General features: G+C 38.3%; 3 protein-coding genes across 5 annotated transcripts; 2 read left to right on the forward strand and 1 right to left on the reverse strand.

Moving 5' to 3' along the window:
* Window positions 1-4: 4 nt before the first annotated feature.
* Window positions 5-5704, reverse strand: LOC113664114 (uncharacterized). The gene is made up of 8 exons (XM_027179711.2): window positions 4882-5704; window positions 4249-4353; window positions 3464-3577; window positions 3201-3311; window positions 2472-2582; window positions 1880-1990; window positions 1127-1234; window positions 5-747 (listed from the first exon to the last, which is right to left on the reverse strand). Exons 1-8 carry the CDS (start codon window positions 5297-5299, stop codon window positions 578-580), a joined length of 1248 nt encoding a protein of 415 aa, XP_027035512.2. The 5' UTR covers window positions 5300-5704; the 3' UTR covers window positions 5-577.
* A 650-nt stretch (window positions 5705-6354) lies between these two features.
* Window positions 6355-12708, forward strand: LOC149053128 (uncharacterized). 3 transcript variants are annotated; one of them, XM_089188436.1, is made up of 9 exons: window positions 6361-7985; window positions 8382-8567; window positions 8860-8979; window positions 9313-9423; window positions 9591-9701; window positions 9992-10105; window positions 10283-10312; window positions 10704-10812; window positions 11365-12708. In XM_089188436.1, exons 1-8 carry the CDS (start codon window positions 6491-6493, stop codon window positions 10805-10807), a joined length of 2271 nt encoding a protein of 756 aa, XP_089044562.1. In that variant the 5' UTR covers window positions 6361-6490; the 3' UTR covers window positions 10808-10812; window positions 11365-12708. The 3 variants fall into 3 exon arrangements, with proteins under 3 accessions (XP_089044559.1, XP_089044562.1, XP_089044567.1); XM_089188441.1 differs by having other exon boundaries at window positions 8439-8567; XM_089188433.1 differs by having other exon boundaries at window positions 6355-8567.
* A 1403-nt stretch (window positions 12709-14111) lies between these two features.
* On the forward strand, window positions 14112-15761 carry LOC149053129 (uncharacterized). Its single transcript, XM_089188445.1, has one exon. The coding sequence runs from the start codon at window positions 14150-14152 to the stop codon at window positions 15434-15436; it is 1287 nt and encodes a 428-aa protein (XP_089044571.1). The 5' UTR covers window positions 14112-14149; the 3' UTR covers window positions 15437-15761.
* The last annotated feature ends 1380 nt before the right edge of the window (window positions 15762-17141 follow it).

The following is a 17141-nucleotide window of genomic DNA, read 5'->3' on the forward strand; positions in this document are numbered from 1 at the left end:
GTGGTCTAGTAAATAAAGCTGTTCAGTTTATTTTTTGACAAATTTCCTTTGCACGCTTACACGTTAGACAATAGATGGCTAATTATACCCTCGCATGCTTTCAGTCTCTAACAGCATGTTTTTTTAATTCATCTCTACTGATAAACCACTCTCCAGCACTCATTACTACGTGCAAACACTAATTCGATTCCAACAATTTTAACATTAAATTAGCTTTGTCACATTGTCTGTCTACTCAAATATATTTCTTTCTATTGTTTGTTTTTAATTACTTTAATTGGTAGCAGTCAGTTCATAGAAAATTTGGTGGCAAGTGTTAGAGTATTCTTTCCCTTTCTTAGAAGCAATGGCACCGAAAAAGTTTTCACATCATGGGGGTCCTTCATTCTGAATATGTCTACTTCATATTAGATCGTGCAGAATTTTCTGCCAGTAGTTATTGAAAATGATTTACCAGTTGTTTACCAGTCAGGCGAGCAGATTGTTTTAAGAATTACTTTCTACAGGTAAAATCATAGATTCGAAATTGAGCTCTTTTTCTACATGACGACTTGCTGCACTGTAGATAATTTCCAATTCACAAAATGGCAAGTCTTTCTCCAAAGTCGTCAGGAAGACGTTTCTCGCACATGATACCGTCAAACCCTTGCTGACACACACATGCAAATCCATATTTACTATTGGTGTATGGTCCATCTACGCATGTGCCGCCGTTTAAGCAAATACCAAGGGAGCACGGTCTTGAGACTGTATAGGGAAACAGACAGAGTACAGTACATGGAAAAAAACTATTTAGAATTATTTGCTGGGTAGTTGGAAAAGTTCTGTTGTTACCACTTCAGTTAATACATCCAGCGCCACAAAAGATAAAATCAATAAGCAGCTCCAGTTGATTAGGTTTATTCTTTCATGAAGTTCACGTATTGAATGCCTTTTTCTCTGACTTTAGCTTTTAGTATCTATTGAATTTTATTAAGAAATTGTTAATTAGCTGAGAACTATAGCCTAAAACAAAAAATATTCTGAAAATTATACTTATTCTGCCTTGAGAGGGTCAATTAACGCTGAACAACACAACATACCTGTATTCCACAGATAATGAAGTAAAACTGCAAAGTCTCCATACCTTTACACCTCTTTCCAGAGAAGCCTTGTTTGCACTGGCAGGAGTATTGATTACCAAATCTTAGACAAACCCCATCATTATGACAAGGGCTAGGGTGGCATGCAGAGGCTATACAAAGATACGGCATCGGTGTTATGGTTAGTGAAAAGTTTAAGTGCGATGATTAAATATATTAGCTGTCGATATTAAAATAAACGTTATTTCGAGAAATTTTTAATCAGTTATAAAGCCGTATTTCAAATATCCATGTCCCTTCATTATTCGGGCAATGTCCATTCGATACGGCCACACGGCCATGAATGGGAGAGGTAGGTTTGTGAAGGGACAGATTAAGCTTTTTTAAATTGATGTTATACCATCGAGTTATGCCTTTTAATTACAAAATTATTAACTGATCTATTTATCTTTATATCTAGCGTTATTTTTTTAAGCAGATAAAGACAGATATCTACAGGCAATACTATGATAAAAGTTATATTAGATAACTCTGCGGATTTGTATGATTGGATCATGGGCCTTTAAGTCGAGTACACCATAAAAAGAACATACATGGGAACATGTCTTCCTTTTTTTTATATTACAGACAATCCTACAAATTTTACTGACTTCTAGTGAAGAGGAGACTGAAAAAGGCGTATTCGTGGTCAAGGTTCTATGTCTGATTGTTTTCTTGTTCTCTTTAGACATAAATTACTACAAAACGACGAAAAAACGATCTGCTTTCAGGAAATGACTGATTTAAATGATAGTTACCTTCACACCGCTTTCCATAAAATCCAAAGCGGCAGTCACACCTGTACCCAGAGCTTTCATCTCTACATGTTCCTCCATTCAGACAGTAAACAGAATTACACTCGCTGATAACTAAAAGGAATGAAAACATAGCGCGAGAATGGAGTCCGAAAAAGGGTTTTTCTATTTAATGTCCAAACAAAACTTGATCAAGCTTTGAACTTTGCGACTCTACCAGCAGGTTAAACTTTACACGCATCAAATGGTCAGTCTACTTTATTCTTTTAGATCGCAATTTGAGCCCTATATCATCGCTGACAAGGGAGGGGTAATTTTAAGCCACCGAAATTATTGTCGAGAGTTGTCTTTGTGAGGCAAAATGACTGACGGGTCTCATCGAATTTGCTTAAAATTGTGGCTAGTTAAGTTACTGTTTACCAAATTGGTAGACCCGTATACAGCTCCGTGTGTGCAACAATTGGCCGATATCTACAAATAATTTTTAAAATTTAGTTTGCAAAATTCAACTTTTTTTCTAAAATATATTTCAATAAATTCTTAAGAAACTATTCTCGCATGGGCAAGGTTATCATCAGGCTATATTACCACTGACCTTCACAAGTCTTTCCTTTAAAACCTTGTGGGCAATTGCAGATAAAACTATTGCCCATTTCAAAGCATACACCATCATTCTTGCACGGATTTGGTAGGCACTTGTTGTCAACTGAAGAAAAACACAAAGTAAAACAAATTAAATGACGTTTAAAAGTAGAAATTACTACATGGTGGACATATAAGCTTTTTAAGAAGTGAACTTATTAATATAATAACCGAACTTTGGTTACTGTTAAAAGTACTTTATAACGAGCCAGCTCCAATGTTTATAAATATAAAATTCCTGGATCAATATCAGTATCTGGGCAACTGCCCACCTACCCCTTCCCTAACCCAACAACAGTCTACTGATAACAAGTAAGGGTTAATATTGGGTTAGGGGAGGGGTTGGTGAACAGTTGCCCAGATACTGATATTGATCCAGATTTCTCAACGGGAAAGAAGAACCCTCTAAACGAGATTCACCCCCAGCGTGTGGCTTCAAAGCTCGGGTTGTAGTAGGGCTAGACAAGCATCTGGGAGGCACAGGTTCGAATCTCGTCGGAGCCTGAACCTTTTCTGCAATTGCTTCAATTGCAGTCCACCTGCGAAGATAACTATGTGCTTGAAACACCGCTGTATCAAAGCTATGCCTCTTTTCTTCATTATTAAGACCTGCGTACGTCGAAGATAGAGGTACTTGCGGCAAAAAGTTAAAAGTAGTAATATGTAATTTGATGATACTCACTTTCACAGTTTTTCCCTTTGAATCCTTCTGGACATACACAAGTGTATGAATCCTCAGACTCGCTACATGTGCCGTCATTACGACATGGGGTTGGGTGGCAAAGACTTCGTGCTACAAGGATGAAAGTAGTCGTAATTATATGTATTTGAAAAGAATTACAGCTAAAAGTTGGTCAGGTACTAACAACGTGCTAAGGCAGCAGAAATTATGCATAGGAGACGTAATTTAGGGATTCTTCCTTGCTTGGACAATCAACAACTTACTTTCGCAATTCTCTCCAAGAAACCCCACAGGGCACGTACACAGATGTCTTCCAACTGCTATTTCGGTACATGTTCCTCCGTTTTTGCATGTTGAAGGTCTGCACTCTTTTTTAACTGTACGTTCAACAGCATATAAATCAGTTTCGATAAGCGATTTCCCAAGTATCAAATTAAAATAATTGTCCTAAGCCTTTTTGGCAACTTGTGCAAAGCAAAATCTGAAGCTAACTAGCATCTGGCATGAATAGCATTGAAAGTTCACTTTCATTTTCAATTTTTCACTCTTCGCACGACAAACGTGTCACTTAATCACTTAGGTTTCATTTTAAGATTCTAACTGGAAACGTGAAGTTCGTGGAAGTGTTTTACTCCAAGGTTTCGCGCTTTATTTGGTTTGTTTGTTTGCTTGTTTCTTCTTTCTTGTGATTTTGTTATCAAATCGTCACTTTCAAATCCTAAGACCCACATTTGAGAACATTCATACATCTTCAGCTCGAATAACAAACAAAGCAGCAATTGCATCTGTTCCCGCGCCAAATACAGCACACTGAGTTGAATCTAATCAAGGGAATAAGCTTCGTAGTCGCTCTTCGCGACGTGAGTTAAAAAAATGCAACAAACTCCAAACATAGCAATATTAAATGAATATGCCTACAAATTTATATCATTATGTATTGCTAAATCACAATTTGCACGAGCCTTTGTAACAAATTCTCTAAGCTGGGCTAACGTAGAGCATAAAAGGATTTAACTCATCGTATATTTTTTATTGCATCATATATAACCTTCGCATCTTGTTCCAATGAAACCAGGCAGGCACTCGCAATAAAATCCATGGCGCCTTGGAACGCACATTCCGCCATGGTGGCACGCATGGAAAAAACATGGTCCTGAGTAGATAAAAAAAAAAGGGCTTCAACTCAGTTATCAGGACTACTCGAAAAAGTGCATTGAAATCAAAAGGTTAAAGACATATAATGTAATTTTAAGTAGCACTTGAATATTCATTGTATATTGTATATATTTACTTTTCTCTTGGTGGCATTGGTGTATGCAGTGACCTTGAGAGCGAAAAACTACAATTTCACTTGTCAAATCGACCGTGAGGGGTAACTGAAGCCTTTCTAGGACCAAAGTTGTTAATATAGCCTCACAAAATATTTCTATAAAGTGCTTACACCTTTAATTCCCGGGCAACTGACTCTTAACGATTAGCATCCTCGATTGTCAGAAAACTGTTTTCAGTGTTTTGGGGTGAGAGGCAGTTGATATCAATCTTCCACTTCGGTGACACTAGGTAGTGTTTCATTAATTTCTTTTGGAATATTTTTTAATTCTGAACTGTGTTTGAGAAACCGCGATAGAGGGTATGGAAAGTAAAATAAATACGTAAAAGGCAAAGGTCATTCAATAGCTACCTCTCTCTCCTCGATGAACCAGGAACATCCTTCGGTCAACGGGCCTTGACATCGGTTCATAGGGAGGAGCTGGCGCGAAAAAGAAGTCCCTCTTGTTAAAACTAACAGTTTTTTTAGCATCGTTACCTTTCTCCAGCCTTTTCTTTAAAGAGCTGGCTTTGTTCATGCTATCGTATAGTGAAGTAGGATATTGGTGGCGCTTTGTGCGTAGTTTTATGCTGCCTGGGATCTGCGTCTGTTTAAGTACAATATCACTTCCTTGTGACAACACATAATCCATTTGTGCAATTGTTTGTTTCTTCCCGATACTCCTCCAGATTGGACTTTTCTTTAAAATCATCGCTGTTTCAACAAATATCATCGAAGAGAATATTGTCAAAATATCTAGAAAGGTCATCAAAATACAACACAACAGCATGACGATGACTTGTTTTTACATTTCTTGGTGTCAGTTCTGTCACCCAAAAAGCTCATAGGATAATCCCGTCAACGGTTGTCTTTTGCATCTTCCATTAGGAAAGGCAAAGAAACACAACTTGTTCCGGTTCCGAGGCGCTCTGATCATTAAAGATTGAACGTTTTTTCCGCACTTGTCAACTTTGACCCATTTTCCTTTGTTTGCGATCGCTACGCCAAATTAACCGTGAAAGGACAACCTGTCCTTGCAAAAACTGTCATTGTTTTAGAATAGCACCTTTTAAAATTGATCAAGCCAAGTCTCTCTCATTCTCTTTGTTTCGATACCGAGGGCTCGGTTAATTTCCCCCTAAATATAGCTGCAAGTCAATAGACACCATTGCAATAATTAGCAACCAGTTGGCTCGTTTTATTCGTTATGTCACGATCTCAGCATGAAAGCATTTAAAAGCGTTTGTAAATGTACATGTACAAGCCGAAATCTGTGCGGGAAAAGTGCACTAAAAAAAAATATGTCTCATGAATTGAGCGATTAATTCGACCTGCTTTCATGGCACTTTCTTTGTAAAAAATCAAATCAAGCTTTTTTTTGGTCGATGATAGATTTTGCACTCCAGGAGTGAGATCATGGGTGAGAAAATCTGTAAAATTTCTCATCCCCATCAGCAATTGTCAGTGAAAAGATTGATTGGAGGCAACTGAGCAATTGTTAAGACAATGAATTTCAATTTAGGCATAAACGCGCAGGTCATGATTGTTCTTAAAACTGAAAACTGAAAACGATCTAACTTGATCCAATTGGAACGACTACTAGGCAAAACAAAAAAATGAGAACGTAGATAAGAGGAAGGAGTTTTCCAGCAGATGTTAGATCGTTTAGGTCACTGCAACCTCTCTGGTTTTCTTTTGTTTCTTCTTTAAGAGACCTAAAAAGTGCTCTTCATGAATCTCACGCCTTTTGATCTGCTACCCATGGCGATTGACCACAATGAGTAATTTATCAGCTCTAAAATTAAGGGCATGAATAAATATTTGATGGCTGTTGAGTTAGATGAGATAATTTCACAGAGAAACTTTTTAGTCTTCTTTTCTTCACTCAGAACGGTTTCCGGTTAAGGCCAGTGTAATCCCTCAAGTCTTATCATCCCACGAAAATGGTTACTTTTTAGACCACCTCAGATGACACTTGCATATGAATCCGTTTTCATGTTTAAGTTTTGTTCACCTTTTTACTGCTTTGGCGTTAATCGGCACAAATGGAATCACGGGTTTACAAAGGAGTCATGTAAATCGACTTCCAAGTCGGGATGGACGTAGCACAAAAGGGTTAAGAAGCATAAGGTCTAACAGTCGCCAATCTAAAACAGAGGGCGGTCCTATCATCGACATTGTAAAAAATTGGAGGATCAAACGAGACAACAGCCACCTGCAGGCTAACAATGACAGTAATTCAAAGCCATGCAAGGGAAATTCGTGCTTATGGAGTGCAAAACAGCCTTTCAAAACCAAACCGAGGCGTTCAGTGGTAAATCGCCGTCGAAGAAGACAGTCTGTCTTCTTAGCCAAAGCACTTGACATGTTGGATCATGCTAGACCTGGGGAAGATAGCAACTTTGCCACTCGCGCAACGGCAAATAGGCCATTCAAGCCAATTACCACCATTAATAACAACACAAAAAAAATTACAGTAAAAAATTCTACGCTGATTAACAAGCCTACAATGAACCAGTCTGGAGATAAAAGACAGGGATGGTCTGATCCCACGGGCGAGATGAGACCGCGTTTCTTTTTCAATAGTGCACCCGCAGAATACGTCGAGCAGAAACCTCCGTCTTTGAAAGCTGGTCCGGGACCAGATAATTTAGCATTGCCTCCAGAGACTAGAGCAGGGCCACCTGTACCTGCCCACTTGCACCGGATGAATCCATTCTTAAAAGGAGTCAATAATGGCTTACACGTGGGAAAGCATCCTGTCCACTTTCCGCACATACCAGCTACTTTCGTCGGTAATCCCTTATCCCATCGCATGACTGGTCCGTCCCATTTCCATAATCATCTACGTCACCATCAATTTGGTCCTCCACCATACGCCATCCACATAAACGCACCACCCAGACTAGAGCCTCCTCTTTCACCCCCTAATCTAATACCTCAAAACATCCCTACCTTTCCTCAACCACCTCCAGAAATATTAGGTGGGCCAATGCCACCTTTAAACCCACCGGTAGGCTTTGAACCTCCCCACTCACCCGGAAATGACGCAGCTATGCCTGGGGACGTCAAAATGCTGCCGCCAGGAGGCATTCCCTTGCCACCGCCTCCTATCAATTTGCCGGAGAGTATGCCACCTGAAGACTTGTCACCCGTTTTACCACCAAGACCTCCTTCTGGGGTTGAGCCTCCACCACCCGACTTTGAAATAATGCCACCTGCTGAGATCCCGGTTCATACAAATCATCCTATTGATGCACCAACTGGAGCCCCGAGTAACCTTCAAATTACGCCGCCACTAGGAATTCCTATGCCTCCGCCTGACTTTCAGATAATGCCACCTCCAGAGACACCTATTCAAACAAATCCTCCGATGGATACACCTATTGGAATGCCAAGTAATCTTCACATGACACCGCCGCAAGGAAATCCTATGTCACCCCTTCAGGCTGCTTTACAAGGAATCTCTATGCCAGGTGAGGAGCCACTGATGCCACTTCCTCATCATGTTCATCACGTCCCTTTTCCTGTGGCGGTTCCATCACCACCTAGAATAGAGAATGTACCTTACCCAGTTCCCATTCCAGGTCCACCATCTATTCAGCCTTTAGTTGTGCCCGTCCAAGTTCCATCACCACCCAAGATTCAGCGGGTGCCTGTTCCGGTAGAATCTCCTCCTAAGATACAGAATGTACCTGTCCCTGTTCCAGTAGCCGTTCCTTCTCCTCCTCTTATAAAGCATGTGCCATATCCCGTCGCCCTCCCCGTGAAAGAGCCAGGTGAAATTCAAAAAGTATTTTATCCTATAGCAGTTCCTCAACCGTCTCAGATTCACCATGTTCCGTTTCCTGTTTACATTCGCTATCCGTCAGAAATAAGACGAGTTCCGTTCCCTGTTGCCTTACCTCCAAAGCCCTTTCCCGTTCCAGTACCTTCACCGCCACATTACGTTATCCATCGAGTCCCTTATCCAGTCATGTTTCCGCAAAAAGTTCCTTACCCTGTTCCGCTTGTTGTTCAACATCATCACATCCATGAGGACGTCGGTAATACAAGAGGTGAGTACATTTCTGTTTCATCATTTTTATATACAAATTGTTTTTTTTCAATGAAAGCAAATATCTCTACCACACACCTCATTCATCCAGATTTTTATAATTCACATCTACAGTGGATCTACTGTCATAGAATCGGGTAATCTTAGGTAAGTTGTTTGTGTTCAAGCTCGATACTAAAAGATAAAAACATGTAAAGAGTTGTCTTTAAGTACAATAAAATGACCCTATTTTTAGCATCAAAGTCTGCTTGTGATACAAATTATGATATGTTTGCTTTGTGTCATTTTTCTAGAGTCAGTAAGTAATGGACAGTGTTTGGTGAATCTTTGTCTTAATGGGGGCACTTGCTCAGCCTACATGAACACCTACCGATGTCACTGTCCAAACGGATTTCAAGGAAAGCATTGCGAAGGTGAGAGAAGCGAGAGGCTTATTCCAAAAATGTTTGAGCAACAAGTTTGCATTCTTGTTGATACGACCAAAGGAAAAAAAATATCACGTAAACATTAGTTGATATTTTTTGTGTTAAAACTTGTTAAAACAAGGTTCTCCTTGATATACGTGTAACCCTTCCTTTATGTGGTTAATTTCATTTTTATTTTAACTCTTAAGAAATTGCTTTGTTTGGTATAACGTGTCCTCAATGTTCCTTTTCAGGTGAACTTGTTTTTAGCTTTTTTATGAGCATGCATTTTGATGTAAGGAGAAATCGTTCAAGCTAACTTTGAATCTCTTTCTTCTTCAGAGCAAAACATGTGTGAGCCAAATCCCTGTAAAAACTTTGGTACGTGCTCCCAAGTTGAGCATGAGTACGAATGTACCTGCACTAAGGGGTTTATTGGAAAGAACTGTGACAGTAAGTAAATAAAAAGGCCAGTGTGAATTTCCTACTACAGCTGTATATCCACTTCTTCCTTCAATATTCGATTTTCAGTGGCGAAATACATTAATGTCGTTCTTCTTCTTCTCCCCCTTTTAATAAGAAAAATATTGATGACATTGAAAAAAATTTTCCCTCTACAGGAGCAGACCCATGCGTCCCATCTCCTTGTGAAAACGGGGCTACCTGTTCATCAGACGGATCGTCATACTCTTGCACTTGCAGAATTGGTTGGATAGGAAAGAATTGCCAAGGTTTTTTCATAATATAAGATCATGTTGCAAGGAGTGTTTGTGGCATTTTCCGATACAGAAACAACTTTTTGAGCGTGAGATGATGTCAGTTCTGACAATAGCTATTCCCCTGATTACCTCTCTGTATAGAAATATTCATTTGGTTATCCGAAAGGTCCACGTCAAAAAATTAATATGTCGCGGTTTACACGAGAGATCCAAGCAATTTACACACTTTCTATTTTAGATATTGTTGACCCCAGGTTGTATCTTGTCATACCAATTGTTATTCTATTTCGTGTTTTCCACAGTTGAATCAAAGTGCCTTCCAATTAACCCATGCCAAAATGGTGGAACTTGCACAGAGGCACAAGGAAGATACCAGTGTGACTGTACTCCCGGTTGGTCAGGCTTAAGCTGTGAAGGTAACGGAGAGAATGACAACTGCTAACAAAAATTGTTCTATGCAATGATAGCGTTGAAGAATTATATGTTTATCTAGTCTGATAAGTAGCTAATATGGTTTCCTTCAGAGGGGGAAGTGAGACCCAAGGTGTTTATTTTATGCAAAAAAAGACCATTCTAAACTTTTTTCCTTACAGTGTCAGCTCCGGAAACCCTTCATCAAAGAGGTACTTCAGTTTATCTGTAGTATGCATATTGAGCATTGAATAGCTCAGTTCCTCGTGAGAAAACAAAGGAAATTGATCATCTTGCGAGGAATTTTAAGTTCTTCGAAAGGTGTGCCGAAAGGTGAACCAGTGATCTAATTATCCTCTTGCCATTTTCGATCTGAAACGCAACAGACACTGAGACTCTTAAGCTCATTAAGGTTATTTTATTTTTGGGATACCACTTTCTCTTCTTCTAATTCTACTATCACCCAACTGTGCTATCATCACTTATCAACATTACAGTTTTCAAACTAAACTACAAAGGTTTTGAACACTTTCAGAAAACTAACTTGTAGACATTTATTCATCTAGATTCAAAACTTATCTTAATTCTTTGCAAATTTTTTAGTAATATGCGATAATTGTCACACTTCGGATGACATTATTGAGCAAAGAAATAAACTGCGTCACAGACTGACAGCAATAAAGAAATGGAAAGGTACCAAAGGATAACCAAGGTAATGACAATAAACCTAAGTCTATTGCTCCTACAAAAAGCGAGTTACTTGACGCACCTAAGTTATCAAGCTTAGACACCATTGTAAGCTTTTTTCGCGAAGCTCCAGAGGTCTGAGCATGGTCAGCGCTGGAATCAGCACTCGTCATAGTGGAAAAGTGAAAATTAAGCTGCATAATTCCTTAGTAAAGATTATTCCTTACTTTTTAAAAGTTCAAGCATGGCCCACAGAGCTTTCCGATCGGTTTCTTGTAATTCGCACAAGCATAACTAACACAAACCTTGTGAACGAAAAAGGGCAAATCATCCTGGATGCAAGCTTATTGATGAAATTCAAATTATGCGGATAAATATCACACCCTTCGTAGCTTATTAGAAGTCAACATCAAAGTTTCTTAACTTCTCAACTAGCCCTTTTTGCACCAGTAAACTGCAACTGCTTCATGGGCATAAGCAATGTAACGATATCTCATAACTGACACCGACGATGCGCAGTGAAGGTGTCTTTTTCATACTTATTGAACGCTTTCATGATTTCATTTCGCACTTATAGCGCTTGAAGACACTTGCTTGAAGACACTCTCAACGAAGACCTAAAACTAACAGACAAAATTAACGACGAAGAAAACTAACAGACAACGCTTCCTGGAAAGCCTTAGACCTTCTACATTCAACAAGATCCTTGTTGCTGTCTATATCAAGATTGTAAATAGCACGAAATTACATTTAAGAAGTTCTGCTTTCTAATATTCTGGATGTGGTTAAAAAATGAGAGGGTATGCATCCAGTTACAAAGTGAAGAACCGTCTCACTCGGGAAGCCACACTTAAATCTAAATCTCTCCCGCCTAAAAAGTTATCAGATGACTTCATATAAATGTAACTAAACAGGATTTCGATTAAATAATCTGGAAACGAAAACAGAAGCATTCAAGCCACATCGTGAAGTAGTAATACAGGTTTCTCAAAAGATATTAATTAGCCATAGAGTAATTGCAGGGTCTTGTGTGACCATAGAGAAATTATCAGATAACTCATTTTAAGGATCTTAAGTGAGGAGTCTGCCAGTTGATACTTGATTTATTTTTTCAGCATTCTCAGCAGTTTATTTGAAAACATTTAAAGTATCTTCAAGTAACTTAAGGTCATGCATCACGCTCAGGGCTTACTGATAAACGAAGATGTAATTATTACCTGATTTATTTTGAACGAATGGCTGATTGACATTGCAGAAATACGGTAAAAAAAACGTGATTTTTCTGCACATTAGTAAAGTGCGTGGATAACTTTTCATAATAAACGTGATTGTGTGTATGTGTTTCTTTTTCGCTGTTAATGACTATAAAAAATCCTGGTTGGTTATCACCAGCCCGATTTGAGCACTGATAGGATAGTGTACGCGTCATGCTTATAACTGGACAGTGTTATAGGACATTTAGCAAGTTTGACACATTATGCCTGTGTAAGTGGACAGTAAGCGTGATGTGCGCGCTCTGTTGTCGCTGTTGTGGCTGAGTTACCTGTTGTTATTTTTTATGAAAACCTTTAAGCGATAGCTAGCTTCTTTCTCAAATGCTCTTGTTATAGGTTTGATTAATTGGTAACCATAATGAAGTGTTGATTTTATACATTTGTCAGCAAATAGGCGAACCTTCATGTATAAAGTCTACTAAATAAGTACGTGACTAACAAAACACTCAAGTATAAGTTTATGAAAAGAAAAAACGTTTTGTCTTCTCAGCCCAAACACAAATTCCTCTTTGAATAATCAATATGCATTTTAGCTTAAGCCTCAAAATATTGATAAATTTATCGGCCAGTACAGTTTCAACCAGATGAGCAAGACCCGTATATTTATCGGAATATTTTGGATTAAAGCCGCTCTTCGTTTATTGTAAGCCTAGATCTTTTATTTATGAATTTCTCCTATAATTCATGGTCAACCATTCTTAAATTGAACGAACATGTATGCTTACATTTTCTACATCATTAACGAAGCCAGCGAACAGAAGCTTTGGCCTCAATGAGATAAATAACCAACGTGAAACAAATGGAGACGGTAAATCACAAATCACGTAATAAATCTTGGCAAGGGTTGCAGAGGGAAAGGATGACGCCTTGGTTAAATCATTAGCCTTTCACTGGCAATGCAAGAGCTCAAATCTGACGTGTTGAGACCAATGCCGATATCTGAGAGAAAAAGCCGATTAAAGCTGTTGAAAATAAGCCGATTAAAGCTGTTAAAAAAAGCCAATCACAGCTGAGGATAATACTTTGAAGGGCTGACGCATGACCAGTCGATCTCTTGGCCTTGAAAAGTTAAGCAATATCCGGTCGTCGATCTACATCGCGGGGAATTACTTCGTGAGGCCAATGATTTCGGCCTGTTAAGGGAGGTGCATAAATATAGGTTTTGCTAAAATGATAATAAACATATTGGTCTTTACATAAAGTCGGATGACTTTCCAGAAATCACTGATTACTGTCCCCTCCATTCCCCTTGAGCCATATTTCAATATTCTGGCCGGAGATAAGGCGATTTTTAATCGCGCAATATTTACATCCATTTTAATCATCTTTTTGAACCAGGAGGAAGATCATTAAGTAGAATTTTTAAATTAAATCATTTAAAACTAACCCTAAGAGATTTAAGTGATCTAAGTCGGTTGTTTCACATATTTTAAATTCTGGCTTTTTTTATTTTATCTTAAAAAGGAGGAAAAAAATGAGAAATCAATTAAATTCCCGACAAATGTTATGCGACTGAGAGATTATCTCCACTACCACATCAAACAATCGCTGTTTAGACATAGCAACAGAGTGCTCTTAAAATCTTTTACAAATACTATTCCTACATTAAAATAGGCATTGTTATTCAAGATATGGTGAAAGTAACAAAACTTTGAATAAGAGAATGTAGCCGTCTAAGAGGAGCGCGTGTTTTATTGTATCGCGTTTTGAAAAATGAACAATTCACTCTATTAAAACATAGACTCTAGAAATAAAGACTATTTCAATTTAACACTCCGCGTGGTGAGTTACCTGAGGGCATAATGTAACCTATCAACAAATAATTTTAAGTGTATATTCTTTCAATGTTAGGATATTTACTTTTCGGCTTCCGTTAATTATATTTCAAGTTTTCCTATAGGTCGAGTTATATAACGTTAGCCAAATCGGAAGATTGCTAACTATTGCTGTTTTTTCACACTGCTGCAAATGGTTTTTTCAATCGTTAATAAACTAATGCTGAAGTGGCTCCAGTGTAAATTAAAAATGGTGTTTTTTTATTCCAAAGGACCATAAAAAACGAAACAGTGCTCGTCGCTTTACAGAAAGATGTTTTCAAATCGAACCAGTATTTCTAACATGCGGCCTGTGACACAGCTTCATCAAGATAAACGAGACAACTCTACTCAAATGGATTTGATTTATTCCCCGTCAACAATCAAGATATCTTTGATAATTCTTGGGCTTGAAGTTATCCTTGGAGTTGTAGCCAATTTAGCTGTATTTTCCACTCTACGAAGTTACTGCAATCGAAGCATGTCAGTTTATCGAGTGTTGGTTTACAACTTATGTCTAACAGGCGCATTAAGCAGTTTGATAGGGATTCCCAGTCTGTTTGCAGTTATATATGTTTCGTTCATTGAACGGACTTCTGTACCAGCTGCCCTTTGCAGAATAAGGTATTTTTCTTTGACTTATTTCTTCTTCACCGACAGTATGAACATTTGCTTTTTGAGTTTGGATCGCAACGACTTTATTACAAGACCGTTTCGACGAAGGATAACGAAACGGAATATAAAAACTTACATTGCTGCAATCTGGGCAATACCTTTTGTGATTGGACTTCTCAATTTTGTGATAAAAATCAACACAGAAAATTGTATTCTGGTCTCATCCGCGGAAGGTCCTTACTCCGAACCTATGGTAGTCTTGCTCTCAGTTATCCTGGTACTAACCTGCAGTTTTGTGGTGACAAACAACTGGTCCTCGGTAAGATCGATGAGAAACCTGGCTAGAAGTCTCAACACATCTAAGAAAAACCATGCTCGTTCAGAAAAGAAGATGATTATTTTGACAGTGAAAATTATTTCTGTCTATTTGGTTACCGTAGCTCCAGCGACTCTATGGTCATTTGGCTTGCGCGCTGGAGGTGTCAAAAACTGTGCATTATGCAACGATGTACGAATCTATTTACAGTTGTTACTTCTTGTTAAATACCTTGCTAATCCTTTCATTTTCGTGGGTTCGATATGGAGGAAAAAAAATTCTGTAGGCCATACAAATCTTGTGCGAAAAAATGGATTCAGAGGTCAAACAGTCTTGCAGGTTAGAAAATCAAGAAAAAGACCCATACGAGGAAAACCGCGGGAGTTTCTTGGAGAAGCCTCATCTTATGGAGATATCCATCAGCTTAGCACAAGTCGACGAGTGGTAACAATTTATGAGGAAAATGAAGAGAGGCACATTGAATCTGAAAACGATCAAGTAGCATACCACGTGAACCGGGGAACACAAACTAACTTGGAAGTGCTTAACACCTGTCCAAAAAGGAGGCATACGGGCAACACAGACAATTCCTTGCCTAACATATTGGTTCACTCCTTTAGCAGACATTAACGTTTTTAAAAATTCTTTTTTTAATATTTACGATAGTATATTTTGGCTCCTTTAATCAAGTTATCGACAACAGCGTGAATTCAGCTTTCTAAAACCTCGTATCTGTATGGTTATTTAATAAAAAACAGAGGTTGCGTGCGTGTGGCGAAGAGATATCCTACTAAAGTAAACGTTTTTCACAGTTTATTCCGGTGCCGCCTTGTTGAAGATAAATCGGCCTCGAGAAATGTAAATTAAGAAAGCCTTAGGGCATTCCTTTTTAAGTCCTCAAAATGAAAACGGAGAGACTGTTTTTGTCAAATAAAATGAAACAAAACATTTTAAAAGCAATTTTCTTATTTGCAAAATTTATGTGGAAGAAGGATGTTGTTTCCCCCACTTTGATAAAAGAATAAAATTAACTCAAACGTCTGAATTTCTTTCTTCACTGTCGGTAGGCTCAATGAAAAGATTTGTTGATCCCCTGAAAAATGCCCCAAAGGAAAATTATTTTTTGAAATAAACCCCCCGTTTTGAACTTGTAATACTCCACCCAGTGCTTAAGATCGCTCATATACGATTTTTGTCTACGATATTAAATGTGCAATTTCCTTTAATCCGAGAAACCTTTGTTTGTAGGGTTATCGATATTTCCTGTAACATATAGAAGTGTGAAGTGAACCCAAAGGGAGTTTAGGTTGAAGATAAAGAAACAGCCACCACTGAATTTTTTTTTTTTTGTACGTAGCAAAGTGAAAATTTGAGACTAGGGCTTTTGATATTTCAGATACTGCGATTTTGTCGGTAAATAACAACCGATAGGCTTAAATTAACTCAATTGTGGTCATTGCCAGAGTTAATTACTCTAAATTCGGTCTTTTCCTCACTCTAAAGCAGCTTAATGACAGAAATAAAAAAAATTGAATGAGGAATCAAATCTACCACCACATTGGAGTCTCAAATGGCGATTTGCCCCCAGCAAAGGAAATTTTAGGTCCTCTAGAAAGAAAGTTGCCGGCTTGTTAATTACATGCATTAGTTAACTCTGGCGCTTTCATGTTTCCTTCTTTTACGCATAAATGCTTTAGTCGATGGCGATAGACCTTAACGAAGTGAATCATTATGCGGTCTAAACCTTCCGTCAAAAGGACAAAAAAACATGACATCTGTGTAAAATGTAATCTTTCAAAGTAGTATCCGCGTTCATCACAAATTAGTCGCCGGAGTTAAAAAAAAAAACACTTAGACCCCTCGGTCAAGAGGTAAATAACCTGCCAGAGTTTACCACTTCCGGTTGTACTTATAACCAGAGATACAAACAAAAAAAGTAAAAACAGTAATACTGGATTGGATTCAGGGAATACTGTTTTGAGATCACACTTTGAATCAGTAGAGTTCCTATACGGGGTGGTTACCAGAACTGCTTCACTTTCCTCTTTGGCCGTCACAATAACCTGCTAATCTCTAACTTCGTGAGCAGTCAAGCAATCACTTTCTGACCTACGCTATTTAACTCTACGTTTTCTATTAATTGCTAACTAAATAGGCCTTTTAAACTCAGGCAGGTGCTGAAGTCGCTATTTGTACTAAAATGAAAAAGAAACAAACAGTCAGCTTTTACGCAAATATAGCGGCTGCCGAAATCTCATTCAAATTAATTCTACCTGTATAAAACAGCTATTTAAATTAAATTTAAGATTCTTAAAGTTGTTCAATCATCTTGTCG

This window comes from Pocillopora damicornis, chromosome 1 (genome assembly GCF_964200805.1).
Source record: "Pocillopora damicornis chromosome 1, jaPocDami1.2, whole genome shotgun sequence".
NCBI classification, from domain to species: Eukaryota; Metazoa; Cnidaria; class Anthozoa; order Scleractinia; family Pocilloporidae; genus Pocillopora; species Pocillopora damicornis.

Coding starts and splice junctions, on each gene's coding strand:
- LOC113664114 (XM_027179711.2), bottom strand. CDS start 5,299: ATGCTGTTGTGTTGTATTTTGATGACCTTTCTAGATATTTTGACAATA. Junction 3,312..3,463: donor TCTTGGAGAGAATTGCGAAA/GTAAGTTGTTGA, acceptor TCATCCTTGTAG/CACGAAGTCTTTGCCACCCA. Junction 1,991..2,471: donor TAAAGGAAAGACTTGTGAAG/GTCAGTGGTAAT, acceptor CATTCCTTTTAG/TTATCAGCGAGTGTAATTCT.
- LOC149053129 (XM_089188445.1), top strand. CDS start 14,150: ATGTTTTCAAATCGAACCAGTATTTCTAACATGCGGCCTGTGACACAG.
- LOC149053128 (XM_089188433.1), top strand. CDS start 6,491: ATGAATCCGTTTTCATGTTTAAGTTTTGTTCACCTTTTTACTGCTTTG. Junction 8,980..9,312: donor TCAAGGAAAGCATTGCGAAG/GTGAGAGAAGCG, acceptor TTTCTTCTTCAG/AGCAAAACATGTGTGAGCCA. Junction 10,106..10,282: donor GTCAGGCTTAAGCTGTGAAG/GTAACGGAGAGA, acceptor TTTTCCTTACAG/TGTCAGCTCCGGAAACCCTT.